Source organism: Fundulus heteroclitus, chromosome 18, assembly GCF_011125445.2.
Source record: "Fundulus heteroclitus isolate FHET01 chromosome 18, MU-UCD_Fhet_4.1, whole genome shotgun sequence".
NCBI classification, from domain to species: Eukaryota; Metazoa; Chordata; class Actinopteri; order Cyprinodontiformes; family Fundulidae; genus Fundulus; species Fundulus heteroclitus.
Window position 1 is genome coordinate 30,008,137 of NC_046378.1, and position 12,606 is coordinate 30,020,742.

Here is a 12,606-nt window from a genome sequence, read left to right on the forward strand (position 1 = left end):
CAGCTGGCATAGAGAAGCAGGCCTGAATTGATGATGAAAGGTAGATGAAGCCAAACACAGGGATGTACTGGGAGAGAATCTCTTGGAGGTTGCAAAAGGCTTCCCTTCTAGCAGAACGGCAACCCTAAACATACAGCCATTGCTGCCATGGAAGGATTTTGATCAAATAATCTTCATATGTTAGAAAGTTCTTAAGTCTAGACTGAAATTCTATCGAGAATCTGTGTGCACAGACACTCTTTCTAGTTTGACTGAACCTGAATCATTATGACTTGGCGAAAATGGATGTGTCAAAAAATGGATGTGTCAAAAAAAGGCATGCAGCTATAATTGTAGTAAAGGTTAACTGAGGGAAGACGCTGTATATAAGTGAAAAGCACATTTTTGTGACTTTTATTTCTGAAAAACTTTTGAAAACCATTGACCATTTATCTTCTGCTTCACAATAATGCTTTACATGGTGTTGTTTTATTAAATTCGAATAACATATACTGATGTTTGTGGTAATGTGATAAATGTACCAAGGTTAATAGTTACAAACACTGTTTTAAGCCTCTATATGCCTGCTGTTGTGAAATGCTGTGCTTTCTCTAAAACCCATTCTTCTCAATTGAACAATGCTCCAGTTTACAGCAAAATGACACTTTGGGGAGTGTACATTTTTACAGATGCTAGTTTTGACTGTTCTAATTTCTTTTCAGGATCCCGGCTGCGCCAAGAGGACACCCCACCTAGGATTGTAGAGCACCCATCGGACCTGATCGTGTCCAAAGGGGAGCCTGCCACTCTCAACTGTAAGGCGGAGGGGTGGCCAACTCCCACGGTGGAGTGGTACAAAGATGGTGAGCGGGTGGAAACAGACAGGGACAATCCCCGTTCCCAGCGCATGATTCTTCCCAGCGGCTCCCTTTTCTTCCTTCGCATTGTCCACGGACGACGGAGCAAGCCGGACGAAGGTTCCTATGTCTGCGTTGCTCGCAACTACCTGGGAGAGGCAGTGAGCCACAATGCCTCGCTGGAAGTAGCAAGTAAGTGCAGCACGTCTTCTGGTTTCTTTCTCCCGCTCCACTGTGAGTGTGAATAAGGAGTTTGGTTTCAGATAGAGCTGAATAGCAGGCTCCAGTTTCTTCCACTGTTTCTGCTCTCAATGTGTTCATTGAGTTGGATAATCTCTCAGGAGATGGGCAGGATGTGTTTGGGCCAGAGGTCTCGGCAGGCCTGTGGAGCCTTGGGGGCGAGGTGGTCTGATCATTCCAGGGTGAGTGCTTCTTAAAAGAACCCTTGGTAGGTGGTCAGAAGCTACAATAGGAACAAAGCCATTTCTGTTTTGGCACAGCTTCTGCTTTTTGTCAGATCGATAGATGTGAGGTTTTTATACTGAAGCCAGTGCAATCATTGCATCCGCGTCCAGTCACCTTTCAGCGCAGAGGGTTCTCACTCATTTTATTGAAATACCAGAGATGAATATTGGGTCTAATATATTCCACTTAATTCAAAAGTGAATTTGAACACATGGACAATTTAAGCCCAAGCGCAATCTTTGACCAAGCACTCCATTAGATGTAATAAATATTTCTAAATGATTTCACAATTTCTATTTATTGCATTCAGTGTTGATAAATTTGTTTCAAAGGGTTCTTTAGAAGTGGCTTTCGTCAGTAAGGTCAGCTCTTTAGACATATTATCTCTTTCTGTCTTGACTGGCTGAGAGTGTGGGCTGAGGAGGACGGCTCAGATATCAACCGCTCTTCAAGCATGCCCAGAGGCTGTCACCAACCCGCTCACTGTAATCTAATCAAGATGGGGAAAGAAAGAATGGTACGTGTGTGTGTGCTTGACTGCATTTAGGTGTGAATGACTCTGGAGTGCGGTGGGTTGGCTGGTGGTCTGATGTCGGACTCTGCAGAGGCTGCTTTCGGGGTGTAAGTTGAATGCTTGCTGTGCAGTTTGCAATTTCAGCTGTAATGGTCAACAGTCTGGTTTCAGATGAGACAAAACACTTCAATTCGGATTGCTTTTCTGACATGTTTTCCATGTGCACTGAAGTAACAATAAGGTTCTTCAGATGATCAGAGTGGAATCGTCTTAACTTTGTGTACGGAACCCATAATCTGCAGTGCCTCAAGCAAAAGTAGTTCCATCAATTCAAATGTTCCAGATTGTGTCAGATTTCCTCTACGAACATTTTTTTTATTTAATTTTATCTAGTAGACAAAAAACAAAGTAGAATATATTTTTTTATTGAAAGATAAACAATACATGCGTTTCTATTAAGCTGCCTTTACTCTGATAGCCCAAATTAAATCCAGAATGAAATTCTAAAGTCTGAAGGCTGTTCTGTAAAGGGTGGCCAGAAAAAGCCATTGTAAAAAAACAAACAAAAAAACCCAAAAAAAACAATAAGATCTCTTATTGGTAATTTGCCGCAAGTCATGTAGGTAGTTAAGCAAATGTGTGAAGGAAGGTGGTGACCAAAATGTGTTAACTAGTGATTTTCAAAGTCCAGATATAAATTCCATTTATAAACTGTGACAAGAGTGGAAATTGATATCCACAGATGCTTTCCCTCCAGACTGAGCTTGAATTATTGTGCAAAGATGAATGGACAGAAGTTCAAGAATTTTTCAAAAATGTGTTATTTTCCTCCTACATTAGTATGACGCACTCTTTGTGTTGGTCTGTAGCATGACATTTTAACAGAATACATGGTTGGGACACAAAAAAGATACCATTATTTAAAGCATATCAATACCTTTGCATGACACTATATATTCCTGGCTTGTGTTGAAAAATCATTATCACATTTGGTTTTACATATTTTCACACACATCTTAGCTATAAATATTTCTCCCCTGTGTTGGAGACATTATGCTGTTTATCTATGCTAGAAAATATAGAAAATAAGACCGTTGGTGAGAAACAGAGGGAGCAGAGTGCAAAGTACCACTGGCTCAGTCTCAAGTTTGGCCTGCTTATATTGTGTAAGGTTCAAACAGACCAGTAATGACAAACCACTACTCCCTAGCACTCCTCTCTCTCTCTCTCTCTTTCTTCTAGATGCTTAGCGTACGTCTCCCGGTCACCCCTCTCTGCAGCTTATGCTTAACTACATATAATTATGTTGTCCAAGCAACCAGAATGGAGCCTTGCCGACTAAAGAATCGCAGGAGAAAAAGGGGAAAAAATAACAGAAACCCTGACATTTTTTTTACAAGGCTACATTCAAATCCAGAGTGAAAAAAAAACTACAAGCTATAAATCTGTCTTATGAGGCTAAAAGAGGGTTTTGTATTTATTTTAGCTCAAGATGTTGGTCATATAGGTAGGCTGTGAGTGCTCTTTGCAGAGTTCCTTTTAGTTTCAGGTGAAACTCCAAAGAAGGAAGTCTCTGGTTTTAAAAGTGTTTACTTTGCCTCGCTCTCCCTCTCTGCCGTTAACACTTTAAAAGCTGAAAACACAACTTTTTAAAGAGGTGGCTCTACAAGCCCAGTATTTACAGTTTCCCTCACGAGCGATTGTTAACTTAATCCAAGTTTCAACAAGTGGTGTTTTGCAAGGCTACATAGCTAACCCAGTTTCTTTAGTTGATCATTAACTACATGTACAGTTCAGCCCACAATCTCTCTATCTTTGGCCTCTAACCCAAAGCCTGGATTAATGCATTAACCACAAATCCTGTTTCTTCATGTCCTGTTTGTTGTCTTTGCATTAAAAACGTCAACATCATATAATTAACTTCCTTTTCACTTGAGGACGTGCCAGTGATAGAAAACAAAGATTAAGTTCCAAGAAAAGTATGTCCCACTATGTATGTAAGGTGTGCGAGAGAAATATTTTTGAAGTGATCCTTTTCAAGTTCTTATAAGATATTTTGAGCAATGCCAGGTACATTTAGATTCAGTTACCAAAGGCAGCAAAAGGAATTGCTGCAGGTCACTGTTTATGCTGTTACAGGACATTTATGGTGGCATAACTGTTGCAAATGTTTCAGTAATGCTCAGGCTTGTAGATTTTGGTAGTTATATTCAGTTACTTATCCAAAATGAAGGAAAAAATAACATGAAGAAAAAATAGCACTATACAGCCAAAAGTAGTGGAGACCTGTAACAATATGTATGGAATGCCAAATGAAGATATCACATAATACCCAACCAAAACAGAAGTGTCAATACCAAAGTTTCCTGTTCCAATTTGTCTTATGAAGCAATTATATAGCAATTAGTTAAAAATTATAAAGTAATTTTGGTTTGTTAAGTTTCCAAGAAACTCCTTTAGCTTGGAGACGTAACAAACCAGTACCCTATGCATGGATTTTAAAGTGTTTTATATGCTTTATAATGATCAGCCATGCAGTAGTTGTGTGTTGCTTTTTTCACATAATTAATCTATGATTTTCTCAAGAGACTTTACTGAGACTACTACAGCTAATCACACAACATTAATGCAGACCACTGGTTGAGCTAACATCAGTAATGCATTTAATGCAATAAAGTATGAATGAGAACTTTAATTTATTAACCTGATGAAAATCATCATGAAGGCCAGGGTGTTGGCCAAGTTTATTGGGCTATTAGTATCGATACTTTCCAGAGGATTGATACATTTGACAACCCTATTGCAGTTTTATACAACAATGTTTTTCTACTTGACAAATTTTAAAAAGTTCAGAGGATGTGAATAGTTTTGCAAGGCACAGCAGAAAATTACAATGTCACTTTTTTATCATTCCCACGTTTTTAGCTTTCCCACAAAGGCTTTAAAAAGAGGGCTTTATATTATTCATTGTTTTGTGTCTGTCCTTTGTTTTAAGACTTCAAACAGCCACACAGGCACAATGCTATATGTATTCATACTAATATACTCTTTCCCCACCACTCTGTCTGAGACTCTGAGAAGCTCTAAGAATAGCTTGATTCTCTTCTTCTGGACGTGGAGATAGTAAAGTGAGGTAATGGACGGCACACTGCGCCACTTGAGCTTGAGATAACCTCGGGGCTTGACAAGATGTCTAGTGGCCTGGCTGACTACACAGTGTAGCCCGCACAAGGTTGGCTGCAAGCCCTCACATCCACACGCAGCTCTCTCACACCAGAGGCAGGGTTTACGTTTAACAGCCACAAACAACAGAAGTAAAAGGATGTTTACATGAGTTTGGTCTGCTACATGGAGTTGTTTTCAGCCAAGTTTATCTCCCGATCTCATTGATCTGGATGCCGCTGCAAAAGCTCTGTCATCATACGAAGACAGCTGGCTTCAATGACTATGTGATTATTGGGGGAGAGGTCAGCATGTCAGAAGTCTTGAAGGTGAAAGGGGTCTATCCCAACAGATTTTGTGTCATCTGTTGCGTGGGGAACAGTTGGTTGGCTCACATTAGTCTTAAGGAAGCCTTGCAAGCTCCCACTGATGTGAAAACCTGTCTGTCAAGCTGTGATCATAGTTTGGGTCTTTTTGTTAGACCCCATGAGAAATTCTCTGTCTTGCCGTCTAGTCGCGGTCTATTTAGATTCATTGCATTTTTTTACAATCCTGTGTAAAGTATAACAGTTTTGCTTCACAAGGAAATATTTTTGTGAAGCAAAACTATGCTATAAAATTCTAACAAACAATGGACCCATTGTTTACCTTTTTACTCATGTATTTTGTAATTGTATTTGAGTATTAGTGTTTATGTTAGAGTAAAACACGGCTTCACTGTGTCTACTCAAATATCTGAAATAGAAGCCTCAAAGTGATCTTACATGAAGAAACATTCAGGAGCCAGAAAATCCGCCTCTTCCAAAGGAGTCAGTTTGAAAGAGCTGAATCTTTGGAAAGAACTGGAGTTCCCATCACTAGTGTCCAGCAGTACTCTTTTACTCTAGACTAGGTTCCAAAAGGACAGGCAAAACTTATGTTAGTTTGGCACTTTTTTCTACTTCTTGTTAAATAGAGTTTAAGCAGGAAGGATAATGCAATATATATATATATATATATATATATATATATATATATATATATATATATATATATATATATATATATATATATATATATATAACTTTTTTCTTAAACCATTACATTGAAATGTTAGTATACCATGAGAGCAGTAATTGTCCCCTGCCTACCCAGAACTGCTAAACTCCAGCAGAAGCAGCTTGGACTTATGTGGCAGCCTTCCAGCTTTGTTACAACTTTGTGGCAGTTATTTGTCTCACTGAGGTTTGCGGCAAATTGGTGCAAACAACAGACCCGGGATACTGCTGCATAAGTCAGCATCATGGGTTCTACACCGCAGACGCAACCTTGGCCTCAACTCCGCCATGTTTGACATTGGAATGCAGACCTCTTCCACAATCTTAAACTCAGGTGGCGTGTGCATGTGTGACTGTCAGTGGCAAGTTTATCTCACAAAGAAGTCTGTGTTTCATTTTGGTGCGAAATGTCTTGCATTCATGCTATTGGCTGTAGAACAAATTCCTTCATGCTAATTTAATAATTCAACCTTTATTTTGTAGCCCCTCTAGTTGTAATCAACTAGAACGAGTGTATTATGGTTCAAGCCAATTGTATTCCAGTGGAGTGAACCTTAAAATTACAGTATGTCTGATTTCACTTCTACAAGCAGCTGTATTTCTTTGAGGAACCTCTGCAGGAAAGAGTGGTTCAACACATGCATTACATCTTGACCACATTTTAACTTTTTCTTTATTCAAATACAGGCTGTCTGTAGTGTTGAACTCACCATAGTTAGAACTTTGTGATGTTTCATACATCGGTGCAACCCATGGAACTTTACAGAAGGTGTTGGAGTTGGTCAAATTTTATTTTTGGAAGATCATTTCTTTGAAGGAAACAAAGGATATAGTATGCAGAACATGTGGTGTTTCCATTAGCCTTTTTCAAAAGCATGTTGAGCACAGCTGACCTAAAACAGATTTTTTTTTTTTGCCTACACTTACAGCAGCTCCGTAGAGAGAATGCAAAAATGTGTTCACATCTCTTTGGATTGTGTATAAATGTGTGAAATGTCACAAGATTTTAAAAGTTTTTTTTATCCATAAACAGGCAAATAGAACCTCGCCCACACACAGCCCTCCCTACCAAAACTGATGTTGAGGGCTTGATAGGAGGCCAAGAGCAGAAAATACTCACCATGGGAAAGTGTAGAGCGTAGCAGATAAGAGCCAGAGCAGAGAAGCAGGGCAGCTTTTAAGAGTTTTAAGGGCTTTTGTGTTGTTCTACAGTGAATATTGGCATCAAGCCTAAAAACAACACATATCCAGTTGAGTAATAAATACTAGTATGAATGGACTGGTTTACATAAGTATGAAGGTTTGAACAGAAAATGATGGGTGAGGCATGACTTCCTGTGCTTAGGGAGCATATAAGTTATGTGTTTGATTCAATCAATCTGTCAGTGCATGTACAGTGCTTTGCTGAACAATGTCTGGTCTGGTGCTTTGTGAAAAAGACCTACCTGAGCGGAAGAGGCGGGTGTACAGACTTGGTTAAAGGAGTGCATCAATCACCCTGTGCTCCACCCGTCTCTGATGGATTACATGGCCAGGGGGACCCAGAGGGACAAGTCCTTCAGTTGTACAACACACCACCTTTTATCTCTACCTTTTCTTTCTTAAGAGAATGCAATTTGAAAAATAAAATTGGAGGTAAACAACAAAGCTGTAAACTGTATCACCTACAATGGTGAGGTAAAACAGTACGTATTTGGCCGCTTACTCAGAAACAGTGCCTTGCCAAAGTATGCATACAGCTTTTTTGCCGTGTTACAACCATAACGTCCACTCTTATTTAGAAAGAAGCTCCAGCTGAGTTAGACCGGATGGATAGAATATGTGAACTTTAGGGTTCAAGTCTTAGCAAATGTTTTTGTTGGTAAACCAACAAGCATAACTGTGGTGTGCTTAGGGTCAATGTCCTGCTAAAAGCAAGTTAGATGCAGGGTTGACCTGCATTTAGCTCCATCCATCTTTCCCTTAAAGGTTACTTTATGCTTGACGCACTTACATTCTTGCGGAAATGAGACAATGACAATGTCTGCAGCATTTATGCTCTGTGCGGCTCTTCTTGTGAAGTACCACTTTTCTCCTAGACTCTAGAGGGCAGCGTTGTGCTCTTACACCAAGCGTGTTACACCACCCTTCACAAAGAAGTAGGCCACGCGGAGGTGCATGGAAGCCAAAATGATGTAATGTGGCGGCGCGGACGTCGTGGATGCGTCAAACATATACCAGATTTAACTCTGATTAGCTCTCTTGTCCCTGCTGAAAAAAAGTATGCTCAAATTGTGATACAGACATCACCATTTTCCACAACCGTCACAGTTTTCTGCCATGCAGTTTCAGATAGTGGTAGAGTTACATTATGGTCATATGACACCTTCTTCTCTATTGTTGCTATGTCACCTGTATGATTTGGAGCAAAAAGAAATCAAAGGTTTTTATGACTTTTGTTCAACAATGACTTTTTTCTTGCCACTGTTTCATCAAGGCCAGATTTGTGAAGATTCTCCAACCTGAACTTTAAATGTATCCAGTTCCTCTAGAGTTTGCATGGGCTTCTAGGATGCTTTTCTGATTGCTTTCTATGTACCCGGCATGTCAATAAGTTGCTGTCATGTTTTGGCAAGTTTGCAGTACTCCTAATATGCTTTGGTAATGGTATAAACATTGCTCCATGAGATATTCAAAGTCTCTCTATAGTTTTAGCTCTGCCCTGTATGCTGTGTTCCTTAGTTTTTGAGATGATATTTGGTCACTAGTTTTCCCTGATGGACAGTTTCCTTTACACAGTACACGTATTTATGCTAAGATAAAATTGCGCTGGCAATTTCTGAAGACAATTGGATGCAGTGGGTTTTATTTGGTACTATCAGAATAAAAGTTATAAAATACATGAAGGTTTGTGGGTATAACATTGCAGAATGTAAGAAAGGCACTAAAATCATGTTTTCCCTGTTGATCTCCCCTTAAATAGAACTAACTAATGTAGTTTATGTGTTTAATGCAACTGTTTAACTGTGACATTCTCCTCTCTGTGTGCAGTCATGTAGGAAATGGTTCATCTCCATTAACGGGAATAGAAATAAAATGACTCGTGGAGTTAAGTTTAACTACTTTCATGAGTGATTATGCATTACGATGACACTGTCCAGATTACATAGAACAAGTAGCTCTACTTCGCTCTATATCTTTTTGTCGGGGCTTAAGTTTTTTTTTTTTTCATTCCCATTGGTCACATTAATGAATAGTTTTTCTATCTCTGCAATCATTTGACTGCTTCCAGAGCAGAAAAGGATCATAAGCACAATGAGTGAACTTAGGATTGTCAAGTATGATATTAATATTGTCAAGTGCTGGTCTAGAGCAGATAAGATAGACTATGTGAGATCTCTATTCAAGTGCTGTAGCTGATCCACTCAGAGTACTGATAGCAGACAACCTTCTCATTCAAAAGAAAAACATGTTTCAGGGTCTTCCTTACAGTTTCCATGTTGTTCAAATGTTTTGAATTGTTATCTGTATTGTTTTTTTTGTGGTAAATATCCCTATTTGCTTAGAGTCTTTGTCTTTGACTGCATGTTGTGAGCTAGATGAATATATGCTGCTTTCTCTAATCTTAACCTCTTCTCCAAAGATCTTGATAAGGCTCTCGCTGTAAAGTGTAATCTTTTGGCACTGTGGCCAAAACAAGACTACATGAACATGTGCTTATGTGACCGTGAGTCTTGTGCGTGCAATTCTGGTATCTGGTCATATGATGAGGCTTTCTGCTACATGGACACACTCTAGTTATTAAACCCAGTTAAGCCCTTGCTTGAAACCTTCCATCGTGCTCCTCCATCCGAAACGATGGAGTTACGGCCGGGGAGGATTAAGAACTTGAAGGGTTTTCTCCCAGCACCTCAGAAAAGTCAAAAAAAAATATATATATAACCAAGGTCCACATAAGGTGAGTCAGAGCAAATCGGGCAATGCTTTGCCCTTACGATTCATTCCCTGATGGCATACAAAAAACTTATCTAGTAGCTTGGCTAAATCATAGATGAATGCAGACAGACTTAAAAAGTATGTCAAAAACTCACTTTATATTTGCTTTTATACAGAGAAAAAAATATCTTATATATATATCTGCTAATAGTTAGAGCAATGGGAGGGTTTGTAATTATATGCTGAGCTAACTCAACCCAAATTTTAAGGATATTTTTAGCAGATGAGACAAGTTTTAAAAAAATATTTATTTTATCATTGGAAACTGTAAGTGACAGGAAAATAACTACGTATGACATCTAGATCCAAGAGAGTCCTGGTTGCACAGGATGACAACGAGATGTCATTGTAATTATTTGTTTGTCCTGTGACTCTGTGTTGGCCTGTGATAGACTGACAACCTGTCCAGGGTGTACCCCGCCTCTCACCCAATGACCACTAGAGATAGGCACCAGCCCCATGTGACCCTGCATGTATAATTGAGTATAGACGATGGATGGATATTTGTAACAGTTTTTTTGCTCTCTCTTGTGTAACTTTAAACTCCTCACAGATACTGAAAATCGTTAATGAGTCATCTTCACTCTTCAGCATCCAAACTAAAGGGTGCTGTTGCTTGTTCCTGAGCTGGAAATTAGATTTTACCAATTTTTGTGGGCAACAAGGCCGGAACAAATTTTAACAAACAGACAACATTTTTTTTATCCCAAACATGTAAGAGATATATCTTTAGTTTGTTGTTTTGTGGGGATTATGGGGTATTGAAATAATGTCAGGTGTGGCCACAGGATCACTGTTTAAAAAAATGCCTCTCTTTTAAAATTGTTCTGTGTGGGTAATATTGGCCTACTTAAAATCTTATTTTCTCTTCACTCTTTGTTTATTTTTGTCTTTTTCTCACTTTCTAAAATAGTCATGATCCAATATCTATGCAAAAGAATGGAAGAGAAAAAGGGAGAAAAAAATACAACTGTATATTTTTTAGCTTTATAGGAGGTTGCTGAGTCTGCTCCATGACAGACAGCCAGAGTTGGTGAGGTAAGCAGTAGACCCAAACACTGATAATGATCTGCCTTGTGCTTTTGGACTAAATGAGACAGTCTTCTTGCTGCTGACTAGGGATATTCACAACTCTGCCATCAATCGATGACTAATCCAAACAGTGAATACACGCTGGCATTCCACTGACATCTAATCGTCCTTGGTACCTGAGGTAGTTAATCTGATCATTGGGAGGCAAATTGATAGAAAATGATCTGCTTCTTGTTGAGTCAGAGACAACAGTATATTTAATTATTTGTATCTTCTACCAGCTCGGAACATAACACAAATATTTCACATCAAACTCCCAATGTTCTAGGTCTTGTTACCCATACAGTTATGAAGATAAATACTTTGGTGAATGTTAAAGCACACAAAAATTAGAGACGCACTGATGAGACTTATGAATGTTTTCTGATCGTCAGTGTATGTAAAGCTTTAAACTACTCATGTTCCAAATTTCTTTTAAAGAAATATACCAAGATATAAGAACACATCTTGTCTTGTTGTATCCCTGTGCTAAGTTGTCAAACATCATTTTCATCAAAGCATCCTAATATTAGGATGGCATACTATACTTATATTAGTGATTAGTACAATTAGCTTGACTGCTATTACAAAAACTGCACCCTCTTGTATAAGTTCCAAGCTCAAAAGGATAAAAGAGTATCTTAGGTGTACTCCATTTAGCCTTCCTGTATCTGCTGGAAATGTTGCGCTCTTGAGACCTGAATGGACTAAAGACATGTCTCGCCATGTCATAGAATGGCTTCTCGCATTTCCGTGCCACTTCTGAGTTTTACATACGTACGGTTTTTGAGTTTTTGCATCAAGGCACATCAAGCTGAAAACCCTCTGATTCCAGTAAGCGGATGATTTCTTGGTGCATCCATAACCAAAATAAAAGGACTGGTGCAAAAACAAAAAGCTTATGTTGGGCAGAATCAAAACACGCAATTTCTTTAGACATGTTTAAACATCTATCTCACTTTATTAAGTCAGCAAAGGGTGTTTATACACCTCAGGCCTAACTGCATGTGTGGTGAACAGTCTCAGTGGTGGGTATGTAAACATACACATTACTCTAATAAAGACCATAAGGAGACAAGGAGCCAAGCAGAGCAGTGAATAGAACAGAGACAGCCTCACCTCCTCTTTGTTCCTAATTGACCTTTCTAAACAGGGTGTGGCCGGATAACAAAAAGGACTCCATGTAACTATATACTGGCAAAGAGCTGGATAAAAGACAGACAGAGGGACCTCATGTGTAAAGAAAGAAAAGATGAGGACTCATTCAAAATTCCAGCAGTTCTCTGTGTTGCTGTGGGTAAGTGTGAAATAGCTGACATCTGACTCAGCAGTGAAGTTCTGTATTCGATGGCTATCGAGTTGTTGTTAGGCCCCGGGCTGACATCCCTATTCTTCTATGCACGACCCCCCCCCCCCATCCCACCCTACACCCGGGTTACTATGGTATTAAATTCTAATCTGTCATGGGTGCACTTCCCCGTTTTAGCCGATCGTCTCACAGGAGAAGGCACAGAAAGGCTTCTGGTCTTCTTTGGAGTTCCTCACC

At 39.3% G+C, this 12,606-nt stretch overlaps 1 protein-coding gene across 10 annotated transcripts in view; it reads left to right on the forward strand.

Annotated features, from left to right (window-relative positions):
* Positions 1 to 12,606, forward strand: part of robo1 (roundabout, axon guidance receptor, homolog 1 (Drosophila)) — a 494,194-nt gene that overhangs the window by 326,791 nt on the left and 154,797 nt on the right. For all 10 annotated transcript variants that reach the window (XM_036149998.1, XM_036149997.1, XM_036150000.1 and 7 more), the window contains one exon: positions 702 to 1,028. In XM_036149998.1, the coding sequence (XP_036005891.1) occupies positions 702 to 1,028 (327 nt within the window). The remainder of the gene's footprint in view (positions 1 to 701; positions 1,029 to 12,606) is intronic.